Source organism: Phyllobates terribilis, unplaced genomic scaffold (assembly GCF_046119375.1).
Source record: "Phyllobates terribilis strain yellow unplaced genomic scaffold, ASM4611937v1 Scaffold_10__3_contigs__length_209671492, whole genome shotgun sequence".
NCBI lineage: Eukaryota > Metazoa > Chordata > Amphibia > Anura > Dendrobatidae > Phyllobates > Phyllobates terribilis.
Genome location: NW_027362770.1, coordinates 165,179,867 through 165,197,123, shown reverse-complemented (window position 1 = coordinate 165,197,123; position 17,257 = coordinate 165,179,867). Strand labels below are relative to the sequence as shown.

Sequence of the window (17,257 nt, the reverse complement as noted above, 5' to 3'; positions counted from 1 at the left end):
TGTTTTCTCAATAAGCTTGTTTTTTCCTTTGTCGTGTATTGATATGAAACAATGTACAGTACAGACCAAAAGTTTGGACACACCTTCTCATTTAAAGATTTTTCTGTATTTTCATGACTATGAATATTGTACATTCACACTGAAGACATCAAAACTACGAATTAACACATGTGGAATTATATACTTAACAAAAAAGTGTGAAACAACTGAAAATATGTCTTATATTCTAGGTTCTTCAAAGTAGCCACCTTTTGCTTTGATGACTGCTTTGCACACTCTTGGCATTCTCTTGATGAGCTTCAAGAGGTAGTCACCGGAAATGGTTTTCCCTTCACAGGTGTGCCCTGTCAGGTTTAATAAGTGGGATTTCTTGACTTATAAATGGGGTTGGGACCATCAGTTGTGTTGTGCTGAAGTCTGGTGGATACACAGCTGATAGTCCTACTGAATAGACTGTTAGAATTTGTATTATGGCAAGAAAAAAGCAGCTAAGTAAAGAAAAACGAGTGGCCATCATTACTTTAAGAAATGAAGGTCAGTCAGTGCAAAAAATTGGGCTAACTTTGAAAGTGTCCCCAAGTGCAGTAATAAAAACCATCAAGCGCTACAAAGGAACTGGCTCACATGAGGACCGCCCCAGGAAAGGAAGACCAAGAGTCACCTCTGCTTCTGAGGATAAGTTTATCCGAGTCACCAGCCTCAGAAATCGCAGGTTAACAGCAGCTCAGATTAGAGACCAGGTCAATGCCACACAGAGTTCTAGCAGCAGACACATCTCTACAACAACTGTTAAGAGGAGACTTTGTGCAGCAGGCCTTCATGGTAAAATAGCTGCTAGGAAACCACTGCTAAGGACAGGCAACAAGCAGAAGAGACTTGGGCTAAAGAACACAAGGAATGGACATTAGACCAGTGGAAATCTGTGCTTTGGTCTGATGAGTCCAAATTTGAGATCTTTGGTTCCAACCACCGTGTCTTTGTGCGACGCAGAAAAGGTGAACGGATGGACTCTACATGCCTGGTTCCCACCGTGAAGCATGGAGGAGGAGGTATGATGGTGTGGGGGTGCTTTGCTGGTGACACTGTTGGGGATTTATTAAAAATTGAAGGCATACTGAACCAGCATGGCTACCACAGCATCTTGCAGCGGCATGCTATGCCATCCGGTTTGCGTTTAGTTGGACCATCATTTATTTTTCAACAGGACAATGACCCCAAACACACCTCCAGGCTGTGTAAGGGCTAATTGACCAAGAAGGAGAGTGATGGGGTGCTACGCCAGATGACCTGGCCTCCACAGTCACCAGACCTGAACCCAATCGAGATGGTTTGGGGTGAGCTGGACCGCAGAGTGAAGGCAAAAGGGCCAACAAGTGTTAAGCATCTCTGGGAACTCCTTCAAGATTGTTGGAAGACCATTTCCGGTGACTACCTCTTGAAGCTCATCAAGAGAATGCCAAGAGTGTGCAAAGCAGTCATCAAAGCAAAAGGTGGCTACTTTGAAGATCCTAGAATATAAGACATATTTTCAGTTGTTTCACACTTTTTTGTTAAGTATATAATTCCACATGTGTTAATTCATAGTTTTGATGCCTTCAGTGTGAATGTATGTACAGTACATTGGCCCAAAAATCAAAAGAGTAAAGAACGCTTTAACCGCAGCATCGTGTATGTGGTGTTTGTCTTTCCAGACCGTTTCTTTGGATGGAACTTTATTCATGAAATCCGGGGTTATTTCCGGAGGTTCAAGCGATTTGCGATTCAAAGCGAAATGCTGGGACGAAAAAGAGATAAATGAGTTAAAAGAGAAGAAAGATTGTCTGATGAGTGAGCTGAAGGTAAGTGCAATATGGGACTGACTTTTTACTTTTATTATTTCTGTATTTATTGCTTTTTGTTTTTTTTTATCTTAGGAACTCATGAAGATAAAGAGGAAGGAGAGTGAGTTAAAACAGCTTCAGGCGCAGTTACAAGGAACGCAGACTCGTCTCAAGTATTCCCAAAGCGAGCTTGAAGTCATTACGAAGAAGCAACTCGGGAACTGCTTTGCAGTAATAAAACACTATTACACGTTTCATCTTCTTTTGTGTATAATAATGATAAAGTATTTTTTTCTTGGGGGGTGGGCAGAGAACCACGGTTGCCTATTGCTACCATGAGACGACGGACAAGTGTTAGCTCCTTCTCTACAGGCTTTAACCCTCCTCCTACAGCCTCGTAAGTGTGTTCACAAGAAGTAGGCGATGCCAAGAGACAGTAACCACTAAACTGAACAATTGTTAATGGTTGGAACTGGAAAAAAGAAGCCATGTAGTAAAAAAAAGTAGATGCAGATAACAAAATAGGAAGAAAACCTGTTTCCTCTCGTGTCCTTGGGGGACACGGGAGACTAAGGGATGAATTAAAGCAGTGTCCAGGGACATATAAGCCAACCAGTCTAGAAGAAGCATCCAAAGCTCTAATGTGTGTCCTGAATAAAAGATGCCCCCCTAAAGCGTCTCATACCTGAGGAGCAGAGACTTATGCTACATCATCGTCCATAGAAAATGTGCAAGGACTTGCTTTTGCAAAGATGGCCTTACAAATCCTGATCTGTTGAATGTTTTAGACGCCGACACATGACGAAAAGAGAGTCAGGATGTTTCATGCGTCCAGATTCAGAAAAAGGCATTTCCTTGGATGTGAAGGAGGTGAAGAAAGAATGAAAAATCTACATGGAGAATGGCAGGGAAAAAAAGCCAACTGCGACCCTGAATGTTGTGAGATGGCAACTAAAATGACAACCTTCCAGGAATGCGCCGCTGTTAAGAGGCAAATACATGGCTCCTTGTAGAGTGGCTCTGCATGGGAGAAAACGGTGTCTTGTTAGGTTTGTAGAATGAAGGTTACTAAAAGAAAACTTGTAAAGGTCATTCCTTATGCCATGAGGAAATTAAGGATCCCAATGAAGAGACTGAATTTTTCTACTTGAAAATGGGCAATTCAAAATGCTGGTGGAAGACCGAGGTAATTCTAGCAAACATCCATTTGCAGAACCAAATGATCCCATATCTTGTCCTCAAGCTGGGAAAGTTTGAGATTGAAATGCAATCCAGACAAAGTCTAGTTTCCCGACCGGACACATGACTGGTAAATTAAGGAAACCCTCTCTTGGAACCTGATGGTTTCTCCCGAGGGATCTATCAAGATGTTGACTCCCGGGAAGAGCACCACTATGGAAAGAGACTTATCTGGTTGACACATAAATGCTGAACTGTGGGTCCCAACTTTGATGATTCATGACACCCTTGGCCGACTGGCTCCAGATAGGATGTCGCTCTCATATGTGGAGACAAAGAATTTGTCCATCGGTCCAGAATATTGTTTGGAAGTACAACCTACTCCTTTTTACAAGAGTATAAAAGCAGAGCGGAACAAGGATTTAGAAAGTCTTCATTGGAGTGCATGATGTATAGCTGAAAGGATAGGATGATACAGTGAAGCTGGAGATAGATCTCAATGGGTTAGAATTACCTGCAGAACAGGGCAGGTATGAAAAACTTAGAGCAGGGGATATGCTGTTCTTGGGAAGAAGGACCTGGCCTGGCATGGCAGAGGATACCATGCCCAGAAAGGTTATTTGGGTAGAAAAGAAGTAAAAGACTTCAGATGATTAGAAGGTTGAAAAGACTTTCAAAATGAGAAAGAACCATCAAGTTGGCCAAGTATAGTAACAACAATAGGGTGAACATCCCTTTGGCGATATGTCATGACATAGAGGACATGAGGAGCAGTCTCCAGGCTGAAGGAAAGAGCCATGAATGGATAATAGCAGTATTGAACTGCAAGGAAGCTGATGGATCTGGCTTATTGGGTTCTGGCATCATTGTTCTCCAGAGAGGAAGAAAGTTGCTTTGTTTTCCAGAAGTGATTACTATACCACAAAAACTTAAAAATGATCAACACATATTATTATCCTGATGGGAAAGGCCCAATCCCAAAGTTGGAAAAAGCTGCAAAATACTGTCGAAAAGAGGGGTCAGGAAAGCCAAAATCCAGGGTCACGAGGAGTGGTCCCAATCAGGAAAATAAGGATATTTTTCAGGTGATCAATCGATGGAGGGAATCCAAACATCAGAACGGAGGACTCGGACTACCTGCGAAGGAAGTTTGTCAAGAGAAGAGACTTGTGGAAGGCCTCCATAGTGTTGGAAGAGAAACAACTCTGCAGAAGAATTCCCAAGGAAGGAAGAGGATGGGGCAGGAATGTGAAGGCAGAGGACCCAGGGAATTAGCATGGTGCTATACTCACCATATATATTGTACACAATCTTCATATTCTTTTCTTCGGCGTCCCTGAAGTCCTAGTCTAAAAACCATTGGTGAGATATACTCCCTCAGTCGATCTTACAGCAGACATGTAGAGATGTAAAATCTCTTTAATTTCATGAAGCTTGTCATACCTTTGTGGTGCCAGTTTTAAAAAAATAAAGGAGAAATATTATTATTTTTCCTCACGTACTAACATTCTTCCTATGCAGGAAAGATCCAAGCTAGAAAGCGAGTTCTCCAACATGGCATCTCAGATCACAATGGTAAAAGAGGAGCTCGAAAGGAGAAGAATCGAAATAGAGGAACTTCAAGAACAAATGAATAAGGTAGTCTATGTGTCGTGGCGTGCAATGTTTATATAAGCATCTGTATGAGGACACGCTTGGCTTTATCTCTATACAGAGGGGAGCACTGAAGGGAACAGTTTGGATCAAATGTGTATGTACAAGCTAAAGTGGAAAATCGTACATTTTCATAATAGATGTGAATGTTGTATGTTCCTTTTTGAACTTTTTCTTTTTAAAGGTGGAGGATAAAGTGTTCAGAACTTTCTGCAAAGAGATTGGTGTGTCTAACATTCGGGATTATGAGGAGGAATATTTGAAGCAGCATCAAGAAACTGATAAAAAGAGGTATGTTTTTTTCTAAAAGGTTTCAACCTTAAAGGGTTTATGTAGGACTTGGATATTGATCACCTAACATTAGGTCAGGTCTCGACACCTGGAACACCCACCGATCAGCTGTTTTAGGTGTCCCCGCGGCTGGTGGATGTACGTACGCTGTTCATTGTATAGGTGCCAGTCTCTAGTCTTTGATGCTCATGTTCATTTCAATAGAAGCTGAGCTGTAGTACTCAAGAATGACCACTACTCTGTACATTGTGTACATGCTGCTGTTGACTGTGTGGGATACTGGGGGTCAGACCACCCACCAATCTCAAGGATAAGTGATTAATATCATAGTCACAAATAAGTGGTCATGCACATTGAAAGAAAGTCATCCACACCCCACTGATTTTGGCACGATTAGCTGACCATCTAATATATGAAGGTGTCTCTGCTCTTACCTTTTTCTTTATAGGAGGAAAGAAGGATCTTGTCATGTTGGATTTCAGTATGCCTGATCCTTTTACATACAGAGTTCATGTCCATGGGGAGTATTGGTGTCAGACGAACATTTCGCCAACAACTAAGATGTATGGCTACCCTTAGTTGCAATTGATGCAAGGCAAAACAAATCTCTGCCATCTGTGCCAAAAATGTGTTTTATTTTTCTTCAGTCTCCCTCCATGACAGCACTTTGGGAGGTTGAGGGACTGGAAAGTTGAAGAGGTTAAATAGTCCGCCCTCACCACCTCCAGCTCTGTTTTGCCTGTACCTATGGGGCATGGAAAGGTAAGCTAGCTAAGCTCCGGGCCGGTGACCGAGCGTTAGTATTGATCTCTTATGCTCACGAGGCAGCAGATCTCCCAGCCTTCCTCCTCATCATGCTGCCCCTGTCTCCTCTGGATTTACGACCTGCCATCTTTCCATTAGTATTTATCTTTCGGCTTCGGACCACCAAGATCGCCCAGTCAGAGCCACCTCCTTTTCCCTGAGCGATTGGTGTGGCGCAACCTGGACTCAAGACTGTTCCGCACTTCTGAATCACTTGAGACGCTGCGGTCAAGTGACTCCCTGGGTCAAAATCGCGTTGGAGCGCGGCAGGATGATGCAGTTTTTGATTGTGAGGAGGGAGGGTTGCGTTTCTAGTGTTTGAGCTCTGTTGACAGTAACAGCGCTCCTACCCGGCTCTTGTTTATTTTTTCTGACCTGCTTATTACCTGGACGTCTGGTTTGAGAAGGAGGAGACTCATAATCACTGATTGGATGCATGCACGCTAAGTCCCGGAGGCTGTCTATAGAGCCTCCTTAACTGAAGAAACCCTTCAAAGGTAGGACTGAGCTTCATTGCGCCTAAACCTTGAGGGTACGTCATCCCTGAAGTCTGATCTGCAGACTTCAGCTCAAACCCTCAGCTCAGTAAGTGCAACTCTCTTATTCATTTTATCCTTCACCGTCATAAGGACCCCTAAAATTAGGGATAAAACCCCTGTGCAATTATGTCATATGTAACAAAAAGAAAAACTGCTGCATGTTTGGAGAAGAACAACCCTCGTTAATAGAAGAAATCAAAGTTTTAATACATGAGATTCAATCCTCTTTAGCCTCAGTCTCTCAGATATCCACGTTGCCATCTCCAGGGCCTCTACCCAAAAAAGAGAAGAATTCGTTTTTGGTTTGCCGATGAGGAATCAATAAAAACAACTATTCTATGAATAGGACAGGAGTTTTTTATGGCAACAAGGTGTATTACCCCATCTGAAAATTTCTAAGATTTGCCCTAACTCAAGATCAACAAGTCCATCATTTTCAGAGTGGATTAGAAATTCCCTCAGCTCCTCGAATATTCACAAAGATCAAGACACAGGTGGTTGCTTTCCTCAGGAAACAAAACATAAGCACCGTCCCTTACCTCACTTATCTTTCTTGCTATGGCTCTTGTCAACCACAGTTCTTAAAGATCATCGAGAAATAACATGATTAATAATTAAAAATCTCGGCTGGATCATCAAGTTTCAAAAATCTCAACCCGAAAGTTTTCCACCACCCACAAGTCCTTTATTCTCAGGGAAAGAAGAATGTACTTCTTTTTCAAAAATATCTTAATTTCAGAAACAGCAACACGTCTTTTCGAGGACCGCCGTGCCTATTCCAGGATCATTGACAGCTTCACACAAGGCCTTTCCCAATCACCTATTCTCTCCGAAAGAGACAAATCTCCCATTCTCTAGAGAAGAAAATTTCTTTGACCAGCCACACAAGAATATCCTTTCTTTCGCGACTAAAATCACAGAACCTAAAGAAAGAAGTAAGTTGGCATCCGTTTTCTGTAACATCACGATCTACAGATTGGGCACTGTGGTGGCTCACAGATCCTTCTAGGGGACCCGGCCTCAAATAAGTGTTTTCTTCAAACTATTGAGAGTAGTTTGGGAAACTTTCAGAGCTGCAGGAGCTTTGATTCCCAATATGTTCAGATAACATGAGGACTGTTGTCTTTTTAATTCATCTAGAAGGCACAAAACAGAAAAGGATTCTCGTGCTGCCATCCATAATATTTTCCTGGGCAAAACACATCTGTCCTTTATCGGCCCTTTATCAATCGGGCTCAGACAACGTTCAAGTGGATTTAGGCGAAAAGATTTCGATCTAGTTGAATGGAGCTTAGACATTGAATTCCAGTTAATATCCCAGGGGTGGTGTCTTTGAAACAGAAGGAAATACCAAGTTTACGTTCTTCTACTCCCTAAATTAAAGAGACACCTTCATTTTGGGTTAGACACCCTAGCTTCACAAATGGGCTTTCAATCTGGCTTATACCTTTTCTCCTTTTTGGCTTCTTCCAAAGATACTACACAGGGTAAGAGTTGGAGGGTGTCAAGGTGATTCTCATTGCTTCTCTTTGGCCGAAGAGGGGATGGTTCAGTCTTCTGAACAGCCTAAAGGTGGAGGAGTCCTTCATACTTCCAATCTACAAGAATCTCCTCTTTCCAGGTTGCATTATTCATCATCCCTGGCAGTGTGACATCTGTAGGATTAAATTAATTAGACTAACGTCGATATTGGCTGCCTCCGCCAACATTCCACTTTGTATGACTCTCCACCAACATCATCTGTCGGATAAGGGTAATTTTTTTTCTCTGCAAGATGATCCACCAGACTAGGAGCCTAACAGCCACACTTTTGTAGAGAACACTTAACCTCTTGGCAGAGTGAGTGTTCCTGTTTATGGAGGAGTAGGGAGAGATAGATGTTGGATAGGACAGCTGTTTATTAAGTATGGGCCCCTAACCTTTCAGAAAAACAAAAAGAAAGGTACCAACTCCATTTCAAGAACATTTGGAAGACCTTCTCTGCTTTGTGTGGAGCATACCTCTACATCTCTTTCATCCTAACATCTTGAAGGTCTTGGATTTCCTTCAAGAGGTCCTTGAAAAAGGATTTTAGCTTTATCAATGAAAAGTTCAGGTTTCAGCCTTGTATTCATACTTCAATCAAGATCTGGCCATCTTTTTGCCAATCGTTATGTGTCTTAAAACTTTTCCGCTAAATGTTGGGTTGTAAGGATAGACCTTCTAGCACAATTGAATCTCTTTCCGCTACTTACCTTGTGTAACGCCAGCATCTCTGCCTTCTGCCTCCCCCCCCCCCCTCCCTTCTGCGGCACAGACGCCGACTCTCTCACCGCCGCGGACCTCGGAGTGTCCCGCTCCTCCCTCTTCTGGCTATGATGTCGCCCGGGGTATGTGCACGGCGTGCAGATCCCTGGGCACTGAGCTTAGGGCACACGCTGCCCTTCTCTTTAATTGGCCGCGCACGCCACCCTAAAGTGTCCCCAGCCAATTGCTGGAGGACACTTAGTATTTAAGGCACCTCTTCCAAAATGGAGGTCTTTTGTTTGTTATTAACATGCTTGCTAGTTCTCAGGTCCCAGTGCTCTTATCCTGTATGCCTGCCTGTCCCATCAGCCGTGCCCATCTGCCTGTCCATCCGCAGTGTCCACCTGCAGAAGCCTGCCTATACTCCAGTTGTGCCTTTTCTGTACCTGCCGTCCGTGTGGCTGGTGTACCTGTCGCTTTACAAGTGGTGTCAGCCCAACTACCATTCCTGGCCATTCTCGACTCTTGTCCCTTGGGGGACAGCTGCCATCCTTCCGAGGTCAGGTCTGGAGTAGCACCTGGTCCCGCCTCCTTCGTCCCTCCACGGATCATGGTATCGTCAAGCTGCCATGCATCCGAGATCGATCTTGATGAGGTCCCTAGTCATGCCCCTCCGGGCTCTCCTTGGATCACGATGCAGTAGTTCCACCATCCAGTTCGTGACACCTTGATTGTCCCAGAAAACTGCTTTTCTTTTAGCCATAACCACTGGAAGAAGAGTGGGAGAAAATCAGGCGCTCATCTGGAGAACATTGCGTACGAGTTCAAGATGACAGAATCATCTTATGCATAGATCCTACTTTACTACAAAAAAATAATTTCAGAAGTCCACGTCACCCGAAGTCATTTTACCTTTTTGGCTGAATCCATCCAACAAGAAAGAAGAGGAATTCCTTTTGATGTCCTCAGAACAAGTCTCCAATATTTAGAAGACCAATATCTCTTCCATTTGCAATTTTAAAAAACAAAAAAGGGGGAAAAGATTTCAAAAGTCTCCCGAGACACTTGGATCGCTGGAAAAAAAAAGACCACCTCTGAAACATTTCAGATGCAAAGACTATGTTCTTCCAAGAAACTTATCCCAACAGAACTGTGTCTTTCTCTGGAGCCGAGAAGATGAGTTCTTCCATCAAGGAGATCTGCAGAGCTGCCATATGGTCTTCAGTCCATATCTTCTAAAGATCTGTAGTTTGGGAGGAAAGTCCTCCAGGATATTGTCCCTATTGAATTTTGTCATTATCTGACGTTTCTTCTGTGGGTGCGGTCATGGAGGTTGAGTGGAAAATTAGAATTCGTTTTACTGGTAATTCAGCTTCTATCAACAGCATGACTTTTCCTCCTTATTTTTGTATGATTGATATAGATAAAAAAAAATTGTGAACATCCACGCAGGTCAGGATATTTTGGGTTAGAGGTTGGGAGAGGATATTTATGCTTTGTGTTTCCTGCCCCTGTTAAGACGTGGAGCCAATCTCCTGTGGTACTGTAGTGGAGGGTTCCTAAAAACAAAAAAAAGACTAATTCTACTTTCTAATATTCCTATTTTTTTTTTTTTTTAAGGCTGGAATTTGAAAATCAAAAAACACGATTAGAGATTCAACTGGAATACAATCGAGGACAAGTGAGGAAAGAGACGGAGAAGGTGACGAAGCTTCAGGAAACTTTACATCAGGAAGAAGAAGAAATAAAGAAGATGAAGAAGGTAGAACAAGTGTCCGCGTGAGGAAACCTCTTACAATACATGACATTATAGTTCTTGCTTTCGGCCGGGGCTAAACGCGTGACAGCAATCTCCGAAAAGTCTATTTTAGAGTAAAATTGGTCACAACACCATAAAAAATCATTACATTCAACGCTGCGATTTCAGTGTCTCCATTTAGCCCTAGCCTAAAAGGGGTTGTCTGGTTCTCCCACCTCCATTTTGGGAAGGGATGAAACACTGAAGAAGTCCCATTGGACCGTCAAAACGAGCTCCCTGTCGGATTCTCAGTCCACCCATTCTGCAGCCAACAATAGACATTACGGCAGAGGTTTCAGAAAGCAAAAAGTGCACAATTTTTTAATAAAAAACAATTGCAAAAATAATTATTACATACAGACAATGAAAAAAATAAAAATTGTCCCCCTTAGGTGGACAACTCCCCTTTTTAAGCTATTTTAATATTAGTTTTTGCCACATTTATAGCATCTGACTCGCCCTTCTTGCTCTGGAAATCACATAAACGGCACTGAAAAAGGGAATGGAAATATAAATTCCCGTTTCCGTCAGCCTGGACTTAGCAGGCGCTTTGTCAATATATTAAAAAAAAAGAAAATGTCTGAAAGAAGCCTCTGTTCACTGACGCGTAAGACATCTGCTATACAGAAATACTGAAAAGCCAAACGTGCAAGTTAAAGGGATATTTCCATTTTCATTCTTAGGGTTGGTATGGGGTCCCACACCAATCAAAAAGTGCCGGCTGTATTATACATTTTTTTTTTAACAGTAGCGATCAGAGCTGTTTAACCACTAAAATGCCACTATCAGTGACAGACATTAATGTCCCCCATCAATCCCTACCCCAAGACACAATTGTGGGGTACCACTGGCAGCTGGGGTCTATTAAAGGTCCCCACTGCCACCATCTTTATATATTACAATTGTTCATACCGTCACCGGTTCAAGACCACTAGGGGAACTAAAAACTAAAAAAAGTAATTTTAAAGGGAATCTGAGAGCAGCATAATGTAGGGGCCGAGAGCCTGATTCCAGGGATGTGTCACTTGCTCAGGAGCTTGCTGTAGTTTCAGTACAATCAGGGTTTTATCAGCAGGAGATTATTTCTGTAGGACTAGGTGTCTTGTGCCAGACAGTCCAGCTAATCTGTGTAACTCCGCCCCCACCAACACTACAATATATACATGATGCAGCCAATCAGGTGTGTGGGCGGGGTTATACAAGGCCCAGCATTCTGAGCGCTGCTACATCTACAGCAGAGAAAACAGAGATTTTATCAATACTGCACCCTAGTAAGTGATATATCACTGGAATCAGGCTCTCTGCCCATACATCATGCTGCTCTCAGATACCCTAACTAAAACCTCCTTTAAAAAAAAATTAAATAAGAAAAATAACAGAAAAATAATACAAAAAGTCTCTGAAAATGGCGCCACAAGTTAATATATATTTTTTTTAATACAAAGTTCTGTATCGCAGTAACGGTAGTGACCTGGAGAATGATGGCACCAGGTCATTATTTTTGTACAATAAATGTAAAAATAATAATCTCTTCTTTCCCCGCCATATAGAAAAATGGAGGAACTGCATTTTTTTTTTTTTTAACCATTTCACCCCTACATTAAATGTCTTCTTCTCATTTTAGGAGGAGCAGAGAATCCGCCTCGCAGTGGAAGACGTTTTATCTCAGCAACAGCAGCTGAAGAACCAACTGCTACTAAAAAAGTCAGAAGCTGGGGACGCCCAGAAGTTGGTTGAAGAAGTACGAAAGAAGCTGTTGAGTGTGAACAGGTAGTGATGATGTGTACTGCACCCCGCAGATGTCTGCATTATTACTGGGGGGTCTCTGAGCTGGCACCCCTCTGACCGCAGTGCTCATCTGACCACAGCTTTATAATCGGGGCTGTGTATGTGGGTTTATCTTGTAGGGAATTGGGCAAGAAACAGAAAGAAACAGTGGCGGTAGAAAGTCAGATGGAACTGAGGAAATTAGAAAGACACAACTTACTCCTGGATTGCAAGGTGCAGGATTTGCAAATTAATCTCCTGGCCGGCTCCTTTGACGATATCACAGAAGTGGAGGTAATAAAATGTAATAACGGATTTGACCATTATTGTGCGCAGCTGAAAAGTTCACTTCTCTTTCTAACTTATTTGTATTGTCATTTTTTAATCTGTTAAAAATGAAATGGACGCGTCCGTGTCTTATAGCTGGAGACGGAGAGTGGCAGCACACCGGCCACCGCGGACATCTTTGAAAGAGAGAGGAATATTCACATCGACTATAGTGACCTGCCTGACGAGTTAAGGGTATAAGCGTCTTTTTTATTATTATTTATTATAATAACTGATATATTAAATAATGTTACATTATTATAAAAATGTTTTTTTTTCTCATTTTATTATTTTTTTTATAACCTGTAATTTTATTTGTTCATCTTATTTATTTATTTTATAATTACCTGTATTTGTTTTTATTTTATTGTAATTAATTTTTTTTTATTAAAAAATGATTTTTTTTTATTCATTTATTTTTCTCTGTTCATTATCTCTCTCTTTAAAATATATATATATGTACACTGCTCAAAAAATTAAAGGGAACACTCAAATAACACATCCTAGATCTGAATGAATGAAATATTCTCATTGAATACTTTGTTCTGTACAAAGTTGAATGTGCTGACAACAAAATCACACAAAAATCATCAATGGAAATCACATTTATTAACCAATGGAGGCCAGGATTTGGAGTCACCCCCAAAATTAAAGTGGAAAAGTCCATAGCTTCAATGCCTTCATCTTGCAGGAACTGCTGACACACTCCAGCCACATGAGGTCTGGCATTGTCCTGCATTAGGAGGAACCCAGGGCCAACCGCACCAGCATATGGTCTCACAAGGGGTCTGAGGATCTCATCTCGGTACCTAATGGCAGTCAGGCTACCTCTGGCGAGCACATGGAGGGCTGTGCGGCCCTCCAAAGAAATGCCACCCCACACCATTTCTGACCCACTGCCAAACCGGTCATGCTGAAGGATGTTGCAGGCAGCAGATCGCTCTCCACGGAGTCTCCAGACTCTGTCACGTTTGTCACATGTGCTCAGTGTGAACCTGCTTTACTCTGTGAAGAGCACAGGGCGAAAGTGGCAACTTTGCCAATCCTGGTGTTCTGTGGCAAATGCCAAGCGTCCTGCACGGTGTTGGGCTGTGAGCACAACCCTAATCTGTGGACATCGGGCCCTCATACCACCCTCATGGAGTCGGTTTCTAACCGTTTGTGCAGACACATGCCCATTTGTGGCTTGCTGGAGGTAATTTTGCAGGGCTCTGGCAGCGCTCCTCCTGTTCCTCCTTGCACAAAGGCGGAGGTAGTGGTCCTGCTGCTGGGTTGTTGCCCTCCTACGGCCCCCTCCACGTCTCCTGGTGTACTGGCCTGTCTCCTGGTAGCGTCTCCAGCCTCTGGACACTACGCTGACAGACACAGCAAACCTTCTTGCCACAGCTCGCATTGATGTGCCATCCTGGATGAGCTGCATTACCTGAGCAACTTCTGTGGGTTGTAGAGTCCGTCTCATGCTACCACGAGTGTGAAAGCACAACCAACATTCAAAAGAGACCAAAACATCAGCCAGAAAGCATTGGTACTGAGATGTGGTCTGTGGTCCCCACCTGCAGAACCACTCCTTTATTGAGGGTGTCTTGATAATTGCCAATAATTTCCATCTATTGTCTATTCCATTTGCACAACAGCATGTGAAAGTGATTGTCAATCAGTGTTGCTTCCTAAGTGGACAGTTTGATTTCACAGAAGTTTGATTCACTTGGAGTTATATAAGTGTTCCCTTTATGTTTTTGAGCAGTGTGTATATGTATGTGTGTGTATATGTATATATATATATATATATATATATATATATATATATATATATATATATATATATATATATATATATATATATATATATATATATATATATATATATATATATATATATATATATATATATACAGTGCTGGCCAAAAGTACTGGCACCCCTGCAATTCTGTCAGATAATACTCTGTTTCTTCCTGAAAATGATTGCAATCACAAATTCTTTGGTATTATCTTCATTTAATTTGCTTGCAAGGAAAAAACACAAAAGAGAATGAAGCAAAAATCAAATCATTGATCATTTCACACAAAACTCCAAAAAAGGGCTGGACAAAAGTATTGGCACCCTCAGCCTAATACTTGGTTGCACAACCTTTAGCCAAAATAACTGCGAACAACCGCTTCGGGTAACCATCAATGAGTTTCTTACAATGCTCTGCTGGAATTGTAGACCATTCTTCTTTGGCAAACTGCTCCAGGTTCCTGATATTTGAAGGGTGCCTTCTCCAAACTGCCATTTTGAGATCTCTCCACAGGTGTTCTATGGGATTCAGGTCTGGACTCATTGCTGGTCACCTTACAAGTCTCCAGTGCTTTCTCTCAAACCATTTTATAGTGCTTTTGGAAGTGTGTTTTGGGTCATTGTCCTGCTGGAAGACCCATGACCTCTGAGGGAGACCCAGCTTTCTAAGTGGGATTTCTTGCCTTATAAATGGGGTTAGGACCATTAGTTGTGTTGTGCAGAAGTCAGGTGGTTACACAGTTGATAGTCCTACTGATTAGACTGTTAGAATTTGTATTACGGCAAGAAAAAAGCAGCTAAGTAAAGAAAAACGAGTGAAGGTCAGTCAGTCCGAAAAATTGGGCAAACTTTGAAAGTGTCCCTAAGTGCAGTTGCAAAAACCATCAAGCGCTACAAAGAAACTGGCTCACATGAGGACCACCCCAGGAAAGGAAGACCAAGAGTCACCTCTGCTTCTGAGGATAAGTTTATCTGAGTCACCAGCCTCAGAAATCACAGGTTAACAGCAGCTCAGATTAGAGACCAGGTCAATGCCAAACAGAGTTCTAGCAGCAGACACATTTCTACAACAACTGTTAAGAGGAGACTTTGTGCAGCAGGCCTTCATGGTAAAATAGCTGCTAGGAAACCACTGCTAAGGACAGGCAACAAGCAGAAGAGACTTGTTTGGGCTAAAGAAAACAAGGAATGGACATTAGACCAGTGGAAATCTGTGCTTTGGTCTGATGAGCCCAAATTTGAGATCTTTGGTTCCAACCACCGTGTCTTTGTGCGACGCAGAAAAGGTGAACGGATGGACTCTACATGCCTGGTTCCCACCGTGAAGCATGGAGGAGGAGGTGTGATAGTGTGGGGGTGCTTTGCTGGTGACACTGTTGGGGATTGATTCCATCCGGTTTGCGTTTAGTTGGAGCATCATTTATTTTTCAACAGGACAATGACCCCAAACACACCTCCAGGCTGTGTAAGGGCTATTTGATCAAGACGTAGAGTGATGGGGTGCTACGCCAGATGACCTTGTCTCCACAGTCACCAGACCTGAACCCAATCGAGATGGTTTGGGGTGAGCTGGACCGCAGAGTGAAGGCAAAAGGGCCAACAAGTGCTAAGCATCTCTGGGAACTCCTTCAAGATTGTTGGAAGACCATTTCCAGTGACTACCTCTTGAAGCTCATCAAGAGAATGCCAAGAGTGTGCAAAGCAGTCATCAAAGCAAAAGGTGGCTACTTTGAAGAACCTAGAATATAAGACATATTTTCAGTTGTTTCACACTTTTTTGTTAAGTATATAATTCCACATGTGTTAATTCATAGCTTTGATGCCTTCAGTGTGAATGTACAATTTTCAAAGTCATGAAAATACAGAAAAATCTTTAAATGAGAAGGTGTGTCCAAACTTTTGGTCTGTACTGTGTATATATATATATATATATATATATATATATATATATATATATATATATATATATATATATATATATATATATATATATGTGTGTTGCTGTAAAAGTCAGAAGGCCGGTAAAACCTAGGATTTACCGGTCAATCTGGACATTTACTGAGGCCGTCGGTAAAAGCTCAAAATGAAAAAATGAAAAGTAAAATTGGACTTTTACCTGTGAAGTCTTGGTAAATGTTAACCGTCGAGCGTGGTAGAAGTCAGAAATATCAGGTGTGAAGATGGAACATCTGACTTTAACCAAGCCCAGTTGGTAAATGTGCACATTTACCACGGCTTCTTGGTAAATGTAGCTGAGAAGGGTGTAAGCGCAGTTGGTAAATGTGCACATTGCTTCAGGCTCTGCAGAGTCATGCGTCATGCCTCGGCTATGAACACTACTCAGCAAAGGGAGAGTTCCACTCAGGGACATGACGGCACGGGCACATCCACGTCTAGGTCAGGACGCAAGCGGACCCACAGGTCACGTTCATCTGCGTCATCCCATACCACACGGTCATCCCCTTCTAGGGAAAGACACCGTAGTCCCAGCTCGTCTAGACCGTCCCCTACCAGGGACAGACAATGCAGATCTCCATAGCCATCCTTGACCAGAGAAGGCCTCCGCTCCGGTTCATCCAGCAGGAGACGCCTTAGCGATACACAGGATTCGGAAGACATCTGTGATTCCGACTCAGACAAGGAAACCGAACGGTCCCTAATCTCAATCCCCCCTAGCAATACAGCGCTAGTTGATGATCTATTCTCATCCATCCATCCATCCATCAGGTGCTGGACATCTCTGATCCGCCCCCGGAGGCACGAGGACATAAGATTTCCTTTGAAGGAGTTCTGAAACCGCCTAAGGTCTTCTTTGACCACCCAGAGTTTATGGCGATCCTTAAAAAGCAGTTCTCACAGCCCGAGAAGAAGTTTACCAATCGCAAATATCTGGAGGCGCGGTACCCCTTCCCACAGGAGGTCACCAAACAATGGACAGATCCACCTGAAGTGGATCCCCCAGTCTCTAGGCTAGCAGCACAGTCACTCCTTTCACTGCCAGATAGCTCAACCCTCAGGGACACAGCAGACCGGCAGGTAGAACGCATGGCTCGTTCAATTTTCGAGGCCGCAGGGG

At 42.7% G+C, this 17,257-nt stretch overlaps 1 protein-coding gene across 3 annotated transcripts in view; it reads left to right on the top strand.

Moving 5' to 3' along the window:
• SMC1B (structural maintenance of chromosomes 1B) overlaps positions 1–17,257 on the top strand; it is a 100,349-nt gene that overhangs the window by 64,053 nt on the left and 19,039 nt on the right. For all 3 annotated transcript variants that reach the window (XM_073650062.1, XM_073650063.1, XM_073650064.1), the window contains exons 12-19: positions 1,692–1,838; positions 1,914–2,051; positions 4,521–4,637; positions 4,837–4,943; positions 10,133–10,274; positions 11,935–12,080; positions 12,218–12,371; positions 12,501–12,599. In XM_073650062.1, coding sequence (XP_073506163.1) covers positions 1,692–1,838; positions 1,914–2,051; positions 4,521–4,637; positions 4,837–4,943; positions 10,133–10,274; positions 11,935–12,080; positions 12,218–12,371; positions 12,501–12,599 — 1,050 coding nt within the window. The remainder of the gene's footprint in view (positions 1–1,691; positions 1,839–1,913; positions 2,052–4,520; positions 4,638–4,836; positions 4,944–10,132; positions 10,275–11,934; positions 12,081–12,217; positions 12,372–12,500; positions 12,600–17,257) is intronic.